This window comes from Phyllobates terribilis, unplaced genomic scaffold, assembly GCF_046119375.1.
Source record: "Phyllobates terribilis strain yellow unplaced genomic scaffold, ASM4611937v1 Scaffold_8__6_contigs__length_399053987, whole genome shotgun sequence".
NCBI classification, from domain to species: Eukaryota; Metazoa; Chordata; class Amphibia; order Anura; family Dendrobatidae; genus Phyllobates; species Phyllobates terribilis.
Genome location: NW_027362768.1, coordinates 316,214,591 through 316,226,883, shown reverse-complemented (window position 1 = coordinate 316,226,883; position 12,293 = coordinate 316,214,591). Strand labels below are relative to the sequence as shown.

The following is a 12,293-nucleotide window of genomic DNA, read 5'->3' as shown; positions in this document are numbered from 1 at the left end:
ATGGAGGTCCACACTGGATGCCAGAGCCAGGCTAAATGTTTCTGATCAACTCTACGCTACACTGATGAGGGGCAAACACCCTGAAACAGGTGTCTGTAGAAGAGTTTCTGGATCTGCATTTATTCATGCTTCTGTTGCAAAGGCCATTAAAGGAGTCGGACATTGACAAATGGGCTAGCTTCCTCCCATCAGTGGTACTTGTGAGATCGTTTCTTTGGGAGCTAATTTGGATACTTTTTCTCCCATGGAGCACTGCATGTGGTACCACCTGAGGAAGATAGTTCACTATCGAAACGCGTTGTGGAAAGGGCTCATTAAATTGTATTTTTTAGCCCCAATCGGTTATCTTCAGTGTTTATTTTTTAGCGCTCCATAGACCGCTTTTTTATTTAATCCACTATATCTTCAGTCCCTCTTTGGGGGTTAGTGGCAGGAGCAGCTTCCATACAATTAGTGTTTTAAAATCCCCCCTCTGTAAATACCCCTCCGTTTGCTTAAATTGAGGACCTGCGGTGAGGGGGCCGCATCCTTTCAACTAACAGGAACTGTGATGACGCGCACCTGATCCAGAGTCAAGTGGTCTGCGTGCGGTCACGTGGTCCGCAACCTGGAACCCGGAAACGGTGAACACGAATGGCGGTTTGCAACACACTGCACGTGGCCGGCCCCGCCACTTGCACCGCACGGTGAGACTTGCCTGCTCCCTCCATCTTCACATTACCACCGGGGTTGTGCAGGGGTGCACAACTCCATTAGGTGAGTGGCTTCTTGGCTAGTTTTGCCACATCAATCCATCTGGTCCTTCACATAGCGCGCTCTTCTTCTTTTCTCCCCCAGCTGATTGTAAAATCACAGCTGTATCCAGTCATCCATCCATACACAGCTGTATTTACTGATACGTGCCACTCTCATGCCAGCCCCCTCCATACCAACTAGAGTGCATGGTGAAGCGGTTGGCGCTCCAGAAACTCGCTAAACTAAAACTGAGGATTTAGGGTCAAACGAGAGACTGTCGTACAAGTCAATAAGCTCCGATCGATTAGATCTGAAGGACATCTCTTCTGATCATCTGGAAATGTTTCTGACCTGTCCGTGGATACAACAAATAGTCGTGCATACTGGCCTATTATAGATTGGCAAGGCAAGTATTTAGTGCCTCCTAACTTTGAGCCCCTTCTACCAGTCTAGTACTGAACCTTATAGCCCAAGTGCATGTATTCTATTTAAAGTGAATCTGAAATCACCTGATGTAGGGGCAGAAACCCCGATTCTAGCGATGTGTCACTTACTTGGCTGTGTGTTGCTGTTTTAATGAAATAAATGTTTTATCAGCAGAAGATTATCACTACAGGACTAGGTGTCGCGTGCCTCCTAGTCAACTGCTTTGTATAACCCCGCCCACACCACCAGAGCTCTGCAGCAGAGAAAACTCTGATTGTATCACAACTGCTGCACCCAGTAAACTAAGTGACTCATCACCGGATTCAGAGTCTCTGTCCCTACATCACGCTGCTGTCAGATTACATTGCAAAAACTTGCTGACAGATTCCCCTTAAAGAAAATGCCGACATCTTTATAGTTTGCCTCTTTTTCTCAACATAAAATGAATAAAATAAAGAGTTTTATAAAGTTTATTATTTATTTATTTTTTGTTATATAACTATTTTATTACCCTAGCTCCATAGTTAGAAAAATTGGGTAAATAACATTAATAGTAATGGCTGTTTTTAGGTTTCATTATTACTGTGGACACTTTTTTTTTTTTTTTTTTTAACTTTGGGGCTGCTTTCTCAGCAGCTCTCTGGCTCTGAGAGCAGAGGCAGAGCGCTGCGGGAGAGCACGGAGCGCTGCACATGATTCATAAGCTGCTCAGCTTCTCATCTCAGTCTCTGCTTTATGCAGAGCGCAGCGGTCAAGATGATTTTGATGGTGAAAAGACCACCTCTCCCCCAAGGGTCCCACAGGAGGTCTCTCTCCTTGGTATATACGCCCTTTAAAATTCTCACTGTTCTTGATCACTTGAAAGTCAGGACTCGCGATATAAAGACCGACGAGCCAAGAGACCCCCTGAGCCAAACTGTGCATTGCAGAAATCCATTATAGGCAGATAGGAGGGAGTAGATTTCGCTGCGCTCCCATGATGAAGCTTCTTTGTATGCAGGAGGGTATACACATGCCGTCAAGTAAAGTCAATGACTTAAGCCCACCGCAGGAATCCACTTATATGGCAGACGACAAGTGCATTGCTTTACATAACAGGACCGAACAAGCCAACATTTCATTACGACAAGTACAGCGCACAGGAAAATGCTGAGAACGTGCGTAAAAAAAAGAAAAGCAGCCATAAACCCGCTGTCTGAACCAGGCAAATGTCACGATCGTATCAAAAGCTAAGACGTGACTCAGACCCCCCTAGAAAAACCATACCTTGCACACGGTATGATAAATTTGGTGACTCTTACCAAGAAAGATTGGTCACTTTTCTCCTCCTTACACCATACTTTCAAAGGACTTGGTCCTTTTTTTTTTTCCTGTTTTGCACACCAGTATGAATGAACAAGCCGGCTAGAAACTACTGGTGTTGATTTTGATTAACTAGACGGGCCGGCTTCACCAAGCCCCAAACTATTTTGGTACTGGCGTAAAAACGCCAAAAATGATGGCCAAACCTTACGATCTCTGTAGGACTAGCTGTCCACCTAATTCAGAAATTCAGACGTACATATAGCACATTTCGAGTACAGATCATGAAGCATGGACTGGCCGCAGGTCTCCTGTCGAATTCGGCTCAGTCCGTGCTTCTTGGTCCGTACTCAGACCGTTATATACAGACGTCTGGATTCTGTTTAATTTGTATGGGGGAGTCCCAATATTCTTTATACGTCATAAAAAAAAAAAAGGATCGGGCTGTTGGATTTTAACATGCCCAGTCTTTCTTAATACAGGGAAGATAAGCTGATGCCTGATCTTGTATAAATACTTGATTGTGGGTGCAGAGAAATGCTCTATAAAGTATAAGGCCAGCTTAACATATATGGAAATACCACTTTTTTCATGCTCAGTATTGATACTATTGAGTGCGTCAACATACAGAGCACAAAACAGCGATAATCGAATCATTCTACACACAGCGCCCTCCATGTACTGTTTACATCCGGCTCCTCGTCATACGGACGTTCACTTGAGACATGACAGAGCCTGACTGTTTATCAGCCCTCGTAACATCCTCCACAAATGTAATTCACAAGTGCCCATCCGCCCGGATCGCTCATCAAACAAGCTGCACATGGACAGGAGGCGATTCGTGCCATTTTGCCAGGAAATCTGCAATATTTTCAACCACAATCTCCAGCTTCCTCCATTGACATTTAGTATTATACAAAATATACAAAAAAATAGAAGAAAAACACCGCAGGTCTTACCAGGTTGTGGTTGGTGGAGTTGGAATCGTCATCGGGGAATGGGATGTAAACAGCTAAGGCCACACAATTGGCAAAAATCGCCACTAATATAAATATGTCAAATGGTCTGAAGGCAAAGGTTAAGGTTACAACATGGTTAAAGCAATCCAAAGAAAATGGGTCTGGTTCGGAAAACTTATTAATACATACTATTGGATTAAAGGGATAAAACAGTACTGACTAGAGTTGGTACAAATTGATTCGCAGGACCTGGTCGAGAAGCCACGTAGTTGGACCGAAGCCCTGAGAACCACCACCTCCTTTCTTTTGATTAGCCGGCTAATCAAAGGAAGAGCGGGAGGTAGAAGGCGGCTCTCAGGGATCCCATCCTGGCCGCTGGATCGGGTCCTACAAATTGATTCGCACCATCTCTAATTCTATGATATCGATGACCTATCCATGTGATCGGTGGGGGTCTGACGCATAGCACAAATCATTGCATTTCACCAAAATAAAAAATGTCCCCAAAAGTGGACAACCCCTGAACAGTTGCCCCCTTATATTTCCTTAAAAGGGTTGTCTAACACTAAATTTTTTTTATATAAAAATAATTAACTGATACTCAACTTTTAGCTCCCCCCCCCCCCCGCAGATCTAGCGCAGTCTCAGTCATCTCCGTAAGCGGTGGAAGTTCCAGCACCACTGTAGTCTGTGATTGGCTGCAGCGGTCAGGTAACTAGAAGAGCGTGTCATTGGATAAACAGATGATGACGCGCTATTCTATTGACAGCAATGCTGGGACTTCCGAACTGGGCAGACACCACTTCCGAAGCTAGCGTGGACCTTCGAAGTAGTCTACGATGAATCCTCGGGGAAAGCTTGAAGGTGACTATATCTCCGTTTATTATTTTTAATCCATGGCTAAGAAAAAATATATATATTTTACTGTCGGACAACCCCTTTAAAGAAAAGATTTCACCAAGAGACAAGAACTTGACACCATAAAGGATACTTCCATTCTACTATACTGATACAGGCTCTCCGGATTGGGTTATTGAGAGACAAGCAGAAAAGGGCACGGGCTGGTCTGTTGTTGGTTGAGCTTCCACCTTGTTTCTTGCTCTTCGCATACTGCTGCCGTTTTTTCTGCGACAGGGATCCAACCGGCAGGGGCTCAGTGGTGCTCATATTCTGGGCAGCCTTGGCCTGTCGGGCAGCATCGATCGCAGCTTGCCAAGATAGGACGGTCTGCTTCGTCGGCGCTGCACTACCGGACTGGAGACTTGACCCGTCAACAGCGAGTGGAGGTCGCTTGCTACTTGCATAGTTCGGCCCTGTGAACCAAGAGGACATGTTATTATTTTCGTTGGCCAGACAATTGTGCAGAAAATCAAAGGTCCACGTGTTCATTATTCCAGCCACACAGGACGTATAGCACAGATTAGCTTTATTAAAGGGCGTCTTTACCCTGTACACAATAGAGACAGCCAGAAAATGCAATCAATTCTCGGTAACATCATGTATGAATGGCGGACAGCTTTTCCAAAGGCTTTCAGAAATCACGACCATATAAGCACTAAGTAAAAAGATTTTATCATTGAAATCAGTCACCCACAGTAAATCTCAAGTGCCAAATGTGACGCTGAGTCACTTCTCATGGACAAGCCGTGAGTCTGGATAGTCAAGGAGTCCAAGGTCAAAAGCCAGGAGGGTACGTCATAAATAGAGGGAAGAGACAAAAGTGTAGTCAAGTAATGGTCCGAGGTCAAAATACCAGGAAGATAGCGGATCAGAGCAAAGGGGTTAAACAGACGGAGGTCCAAGGTCAGGCAAAGAAAGATCATCAAGCAAAACACTAGGCACAATGAAAACCAACCACACTTAGCTGAAGCTACCGCTGGCAGAGGTCGGGGACTAACAGCCCAGCTAAACAGCTGAGTAATCACCTGGGACAGGAAACACCTGAAGAAAGCCCAGCATCTCTCAGTCTCAGATTGAACAGCCAAGCTGACAATGAAAACGCTGACAGTTCAGCACACCCCTTCACCAGACTGGACAACTGAGCTGTAAAAGTACTGTTCAGCAAGCCCCTGCACCAGACCGGACGACTGAGCTGTCAATCAAAGTACTGACAGCTTCAGCACGCCCCTGCACCAGATTGAATGGCTGATCTGCCAGTAACTGAACCCCAGACACACTGAGGAGTGGAATCGTGACACCAATGAGGGCAAACAAAAGGTATCGGTAATGCCAAAGCAAAAGAAAAACTGTGCAAAGAATACGAAGATTTGCAGCTCTGATATGTTTAGGATCCAATTCTAGTTCTATCTTCCAAGTCGGACATCTGTTTTCTTTCTATGTTTTTTACAGATAGACCACGTAACAATTATAGTCTATGGTGTTGTTCAAATATCCATGTCTTTTGGTGGACAGAGTGTCTGCAAAAAACAAAACAAACGGAGCACGTCCGATTTTGATTCGAGTGACGGATCCAAATCACCCATTCAAGTCTACAGGTCAGTGAAAAACTCAGAAAAAAGCTATGAAATGGCCCCAATAATGACCCATGTAATGTAATGCTATCCAACAGAACAGCATGTCACACGTGAGAGCAATGAAAAAAATGTATCCTGCTATGGTGATGCGTCACGCAGAGAAGAGATGACTACTTGCCGACCTATCTGAAACATTGAGGAGACTGCCAGAAAAAGGAAGACCTCTTGGACTGATGGAAAGGTTGGCAAATCTTCCAGGTGCATGTTTCTTGGGTGTAATGTAGAGGTGCTCGGTCATCAGAGGGAAGACCTGGCATCAAACCACACTGCAAAGGGAAAAGGAGCATGGAGGGGGCTTGGAGTGGTAAAAGGGTATGCTTAAGGGGAATATTTTGGGTGCCACGAAGACCTTTTGAATAAGCAACGCCAACAGTTGGCAAGTATGTAATAATGGCACCAAAGAAAGTGGAATCCCAAGGACGACAGATTATTAAGAAGGACACAGAATCAGGAGGAAACAGTATAAGAGTTGAGCATGATAGTTATTATTTCCTTTTTAATGCCAACACTTAAATCCCAATTAGACGGGCCAGGGAATGAGTTGTTCTGTGGACAGCATTGATATTCTGTGTGCACAGAATGGTCATATAAACGATCATTCTGTGCGCTCAGAAATGTGACTGGCCATGTAGTCGATCAGCATTTGTTTAAAGGGGTTCTCCAAGAAAGTAATAAAATTGGCCATCACGTAATTGACATGTTAGCCCGTCCTAGTCATGTAAAAGAACAGGCTGCAGTCTGAAGAAACACAGCTCCTGAGACCTGTGTCTCAACTGACTGAGGAACTGTACCGTAAGCACAAGTACCGGTCAGCTGCCGAAGGAGGGCTGATACAGAAGAAATAAATCTTCTCAGCTGACTGACTGCGCAAGGAGGACTCAGGCTGGAGAAACAATCCTTTGTGCACTGTCACCTAAGGAGAAGATTTAGTTCATCTCATATCACAGCCTTTCTCTTCAGCTCACTGATGTGTGTGTTCTTACAAAACAGCTCCTCTGTTAGTTGAGACACAAGTCTCGTGAGCTGTGTTTCTTCAGACTGCAGCCCATCCTGACACGTGACTAGGACGGGCTGCCATTTGAATTACGGTAAGTAACGGGCCATTTTATTATAGTAGAACTCCTTTCACGGTTGCAATTGTAAACCCAGCTTTAGAATGTCCAGATGGAGCAGATTTGTTGCAGATTTTTGTTGCAGATTCCACACTAAAAATACATAACAGAAGTCCTCAAAAACTGTACTAGGTCTATCATGCAACATATGTTTACCTAAAATTTCACTCTTTGTGGCGAAATCTACTGCGAATCCGCATTGGCAAATAACACAACAGAAAACTTCTCAACCTTAGTACCAACTCTACACAAGACAATACAATCTTATAAAACCAGAGGTAACCTAACTTATCAATGACTAGTACAAAAACTAGAGCAGGAAACAGCTTCCAACCATGATTTTACAGAAAAAAGCAATGACATCCTACAATAGTCTTTATAGATTGGGGGAACAAGGATACTAAAGAGTGAAGAGGTACACATGGGATCAAAATGTTTGATCAAAGACCCTTCATTTTTCAAAGGTATAGAAGATACATCAGCATAAAACATTCCTATGAGAACACCTCCTTAATGAAAACCAAAAACCTGCAACATTTATCAGATGATATCAAGATAAGATCTCACTATTTCCGGAAAGATTCATATTTAGTTCCTTGGAAAATCAAAGATCTGGGTCCATGTCTCCTCCGGAACACAAGTATGTGATTGGCTCAGGAGGCTACGTACAAGGCTGGCTGCGGGGCCACAAGTCATCCATAATGGATTAGTCCTCTCACATAACCATGAATTCCCTACCTCTCGTCAATCACAAGATGAGAACATAAAGAGATGGTAGAATCAGACAAATAGGACATCTGTCATGTTGGACTCTGGAGTGGGACCCGAAGGTTTGATCTCCTTGAGAAGGGAGTGTTCTCACTGATGATATGAACTGTACTTAGCTCTAGACCTGGAGTTTTGTCTCTCTTTGAGGAGACTTCTAGACAAGGCAATGCTTCCTGGGAAAAAACAGATAAGCAAATTAGCTCTCCTCTAGGTGAAAAAAAACTGTCTAGTGCCACCTATTGGGTAGCCGCACCAAAAGTCAACATAAACCTCTCTGCTCTGACTCTGTGCTCCAAATGAAAGAGGAGCTGATCTGTATGGAGGGGTCACAGCTGGTGGCACCAAGAGGAGAAGCAGTACCCCCCACACCAACATCAAAGGCCAATTATGCCACAGCTAAACAGTTTCCTACTCCACAGAATCCCAAAGCGCAGTCTACACATGGGACGTTGACTTATACGGTGGTTACCAGGGCTGGCTCCAGGTTTTTCTGGGCCCCGGGCGAAAGAGTCTCAGTGGGCCCCTTTAACACAAACCACGAATCATGATGCACAGATACCGAAGAGAAATATATATATAGTACAAGGCCAAGGATTTCACTTACGACATTACATGAGTGATATCTATTGTAAATTCCACAATAGCTCAGAAACCGGCGAATCGCTCCACACAGAATACTGGCCCCCATATAAGGCCCCATACGGAATATTGGCCCCCATATAAGGCCCCATACGGAATACTGGCCCCCCTATAAGGCCCCATACGGAATACTGGCCCCCATATAAGGCTCCATACGGAATACTGGCCCCCATATAAGGCCCCATACGGAATACTGGCCCCCATATAAGGCCCCATACGGAATACTGGCCCCCATATAAGGCCCCACACAGAATACTGGCACCCATATAAGGCCCCACACGGAATACTGGCCCCCATATAAGGCCCCATACGGAATACTGGCCCCCCTTTAAGGCTCCATACGGAATACTGGCCCCCATATAATGTTCCATACGGAATACTGGCTCCCATATAAGGCTCCATACGGAATACTGGCCCCCATATAAGGCTCCATACGGAATACTGGCCCCCATATAATGCTCCATACAGAATACTGGATCCCATATAAGGCTCCATACAGAATACTGGCCCCCATATAAGGCTCCATACAGGATACTGGCCCCCATATAAGGCTCCATACAGGATACTGGTCTCCTTATAACGCTCCATGCAGGCTGTTCCCCCCACATAAAGCACTATGCAGGCTGCCCCCCCCCCTTATAATGCCCCATGCAGGCTGTTCCCCCCCCTTATAATGCCCCATGCAGGGTGTCACCCCTCCTCTTTATAATGCCCCATGCAGGATGTACGCCCCCCCTCTTTATAAGGCCCCATGCAGGATGTCACACCCCCCTCTTTATAAGGCCCCATGCAGGATGTCACACCCCCCTCTTTATAATGCCCTATGCAGGATGTCACCCCCCTCTCTTTATAATGCCCCATGCAGGATGTCACCCCCCCTCTTTATAATGCCCCATGCAGGATGTCACCCCCTCTCTTTATAATGCCCCATGCAGGATGTCACCCCCCTCTCTTTATAGTGCCCCATGCAGGATGTCACAACCCTCTCTTTATAATGCCCCATGCAGAATGTCACCCCCTCTCTTTATAATGCCCCATGCAGGATGTCACCCCCTCTCTTTATAATGCCCCATGCAGGATGTCACCCCCGTCTCTTTATAATGCCCCATGCAGGATGTCACCCCCCTCTCTTTATAATGCCCCATGCAGGATGTCACCCCCCCTCTCTTTATAATGCCCCATGCAGGATGTACCCCCCCCCCCTCTTTATAAGGCCCCATGCAGGCTGTCACCCCCTCTCTCTATAATGCCCCATGCAGGATGTCACCCCCTCTCTTTATAATGCCCCATGCAGGATGTACCCCCCCTCTTTATAATGCCCCATGCAGGATGTCACCCCCCCATATTATGCCCCATGCCTCTATACATTAAAAAAAAAAATCAAATACTCACCTCACTCCTCCTCACCTGCTGCCCGCTGCTCGGGTCCGGACTCCAGCGTCGCCGGTATCTTCCCGCTCTGCGCTGCCTGTGATGGCTCAGGGGAGGGCGCGGTGGACCTGAGACGTCACAGGGAGCGCAGAGCAGGAAGACAGCGGATCTGCGGAGGCACGGGGAGAGGTAAGTATCCGGCTGCCGGGGCCCTGAGCAAGCGGGGGAGAAGGGCGGGCGCTGACACCGCTCTCCTCCGCCCATAGCCCGGCGGGGTGCGCGACAGCCAGTGGGCCCCTCTGCCTGCTCAGGGCCCCGGCACTTGCCCGGGTGCTGACGCCGGCCCTGGTGGTTACCTTCAACTGGTAGAACTTGTGAGATGGCTTTCGTCACCTGGAGAACTAATTTGCATCTACTATTGGAGCAACGAAAGTAAAGGGCCCGAGAACATCGCCCGATAGCAGCTGATAAACCACCGTCGATCGGCTACATGCAAGCTGTTAGATGGTCATAACGGCCCATTTGCACAAGCCGACTGCACTACTATGCATGCACGAGGTAACACAATCCGACTGTCTGCATAGAACACAATGTTCTCGGCAGCACATGGTCTGTTTACACTGGGCGACATGCTGCCGAAAATGATGATTTTTAAGCCTGCTTAAAAATGATTCTCCCAACGAAGGAGCATTCTGTAAAAGGGCCCTTAGCGGTGAAGTATGGAGAGTTGCTCCCGGGCCCACTGCAAAATTTGAACAGGGCCCTAATCTTATTATACAACAATGGTATCCTCTTAAAAGGTTATTCATAAAAAAATGAAGTTATCCCCTATCCAGCGGTTGGACCCCAAAGATCAAAAAGTCATCTCCTATCCTGTTGATTTTTTGGAAATAATCCTTTAAGTGACAGAGGAGTCTTTGGGTCTCATGGTCTATGGGACTATTCATTGTCTATGGGACTAATGGGGATGGCCAAGTACTGCACTCAGCTATCCACATAACTCTTAACGACAATTGATACAGCAGTGGTCTTCATTCAATCTGAGACCCATTCCCACGAGGGGTATGGGGGAGAGGGTTATGTCAGGGGTCGACAAAGTTGTTCAGAATCTAGGAGCCAGCCAAAAAATTTAGGAGCCAGAATTTTTTTTGTTGACAAACTGTACATATAGACCCCCTCACACACGGCGTCTCCCCGGGGAGCACGGCCTTTGTATGTACTTACACAGGTAGCGGGAGATGAGAACGGGCCCCCGGCCACAGCGATCCTTCCCCCCAGGGCCGGCTCCAGGTTTTTCTGGGCCCCGGGCGAAAGAGTCTAAGTGGGCCCTTTTAACACATACACGATTCATGATGCACAGATACGGCGGAGAAATAAATATATATATATATATATTTATTTATTTATTTATTACACATGGCCCAGCCTGTCCCCTCATCCTTCACATACGCAGACATATGCGCGCACACACACGGTACGCAGACATATGCACACGCACACACGGTACGCAGACATATGCGTGCGCACACACGGTACGCAGACATGCGCGCGCACACACGGTACGCAGACATATGCGCGCGCACACACGGTACGCAGACATATGTACACATACAGACATACACATAGATAAAACAGACAAATATATATACACAGTCATATACACTGACATTCACATACAGTTATATGAAAAAGTTTGGGCACCCCTATTAATCTTAAGCTTAATGTTTTATAAAAATTGGTGCTTTTGCAACAGCTATTTCAGTTTGATATATGTAATAACTGTTGGGCACAGTAATGTTTCTGCCTTGAAATGAGGTTTATTGTACTAACAGAAAATGTGCAATCTGCATTCAAACAAAATTTGACAGGTGCATAAGTATGGGCACCCTTATCATTTTCTTGTTTTAAATACTCCTACCTACTTTTTACTGACTTACTAAAGCACTTTTTTGGTTTTGTAACCTCATTGAGCTTTGAACTTCATAGCCAGGTGTATGCAATCATGAGAAAAGTTACTTAAAGTGGCCACTTGCAAGTTGTTCTCCTGTTTGAATCTCCTCTGAAGAGTGGCATCATGGGCTCCTCAAAACAACTGTCAAATGATCTGAAAACAAAGATTATTCAAAATAGTTGTTCAGGGGAAGGATACAAAAAGCTGTCTCAGAGATTTAACCTGTTAGTTTCCACTATGAGGAACATAGTAAGGAAATGGAAGAACACAGGGACAGTTCTTGTTAAGGCCAGAAGTGGCAGGCCAAGAAAAACATCAGAAAGGCAGAGAAGAAGAATGGTGAGATCAGTCAAGGACAATCCTCAGACCACCTCCAGAGAGCTGCAGCATCAACTTGCTGCAGATGGTGTCACTGTGCATCGGTCAACTATACGACGCAGTTTGCACAAGGAGAAGCTGTATGGGAGAGTGATGCGAAAGAAGCCGTTTCTGCAAG

General features: G+C 45.9%; 1 protein-coding gene across 14 annotated transcripts in view; it reads right to left on the bottom strand.

Annotated features, from left to right (window-relative positions):
* Nucleotides 1–12,293, bottom strand: part of CACNA1D (calcium voltage-gated channel subunit alpha1 D) — a 331,678-nt gene that overhangs the window by 294,981 nt on the left and 24,404 nt on the right. For all 14 annotated transcript variants that reach the window (XM_073644565.1, XM_073644577.1, XM_073644576.1 and 11 more), the window contains exons 2-3: nucleotides 4,414–4,735; nucleotides 3,423–3,528 (exon numbers count right to left, since the gene is read on the bottom strand). In XM_073644565.1, coding sequence (XP_073500666.1) covers nucleotides 3,423–3,528; nucleotides 4,414–4,735 — 428 coding nt within the window. The remainder of the gene's footprint in view (nucleotides 1–3,422; nucleotides 3,529–4,413; nucleotides 4,736–12,293) is intronic.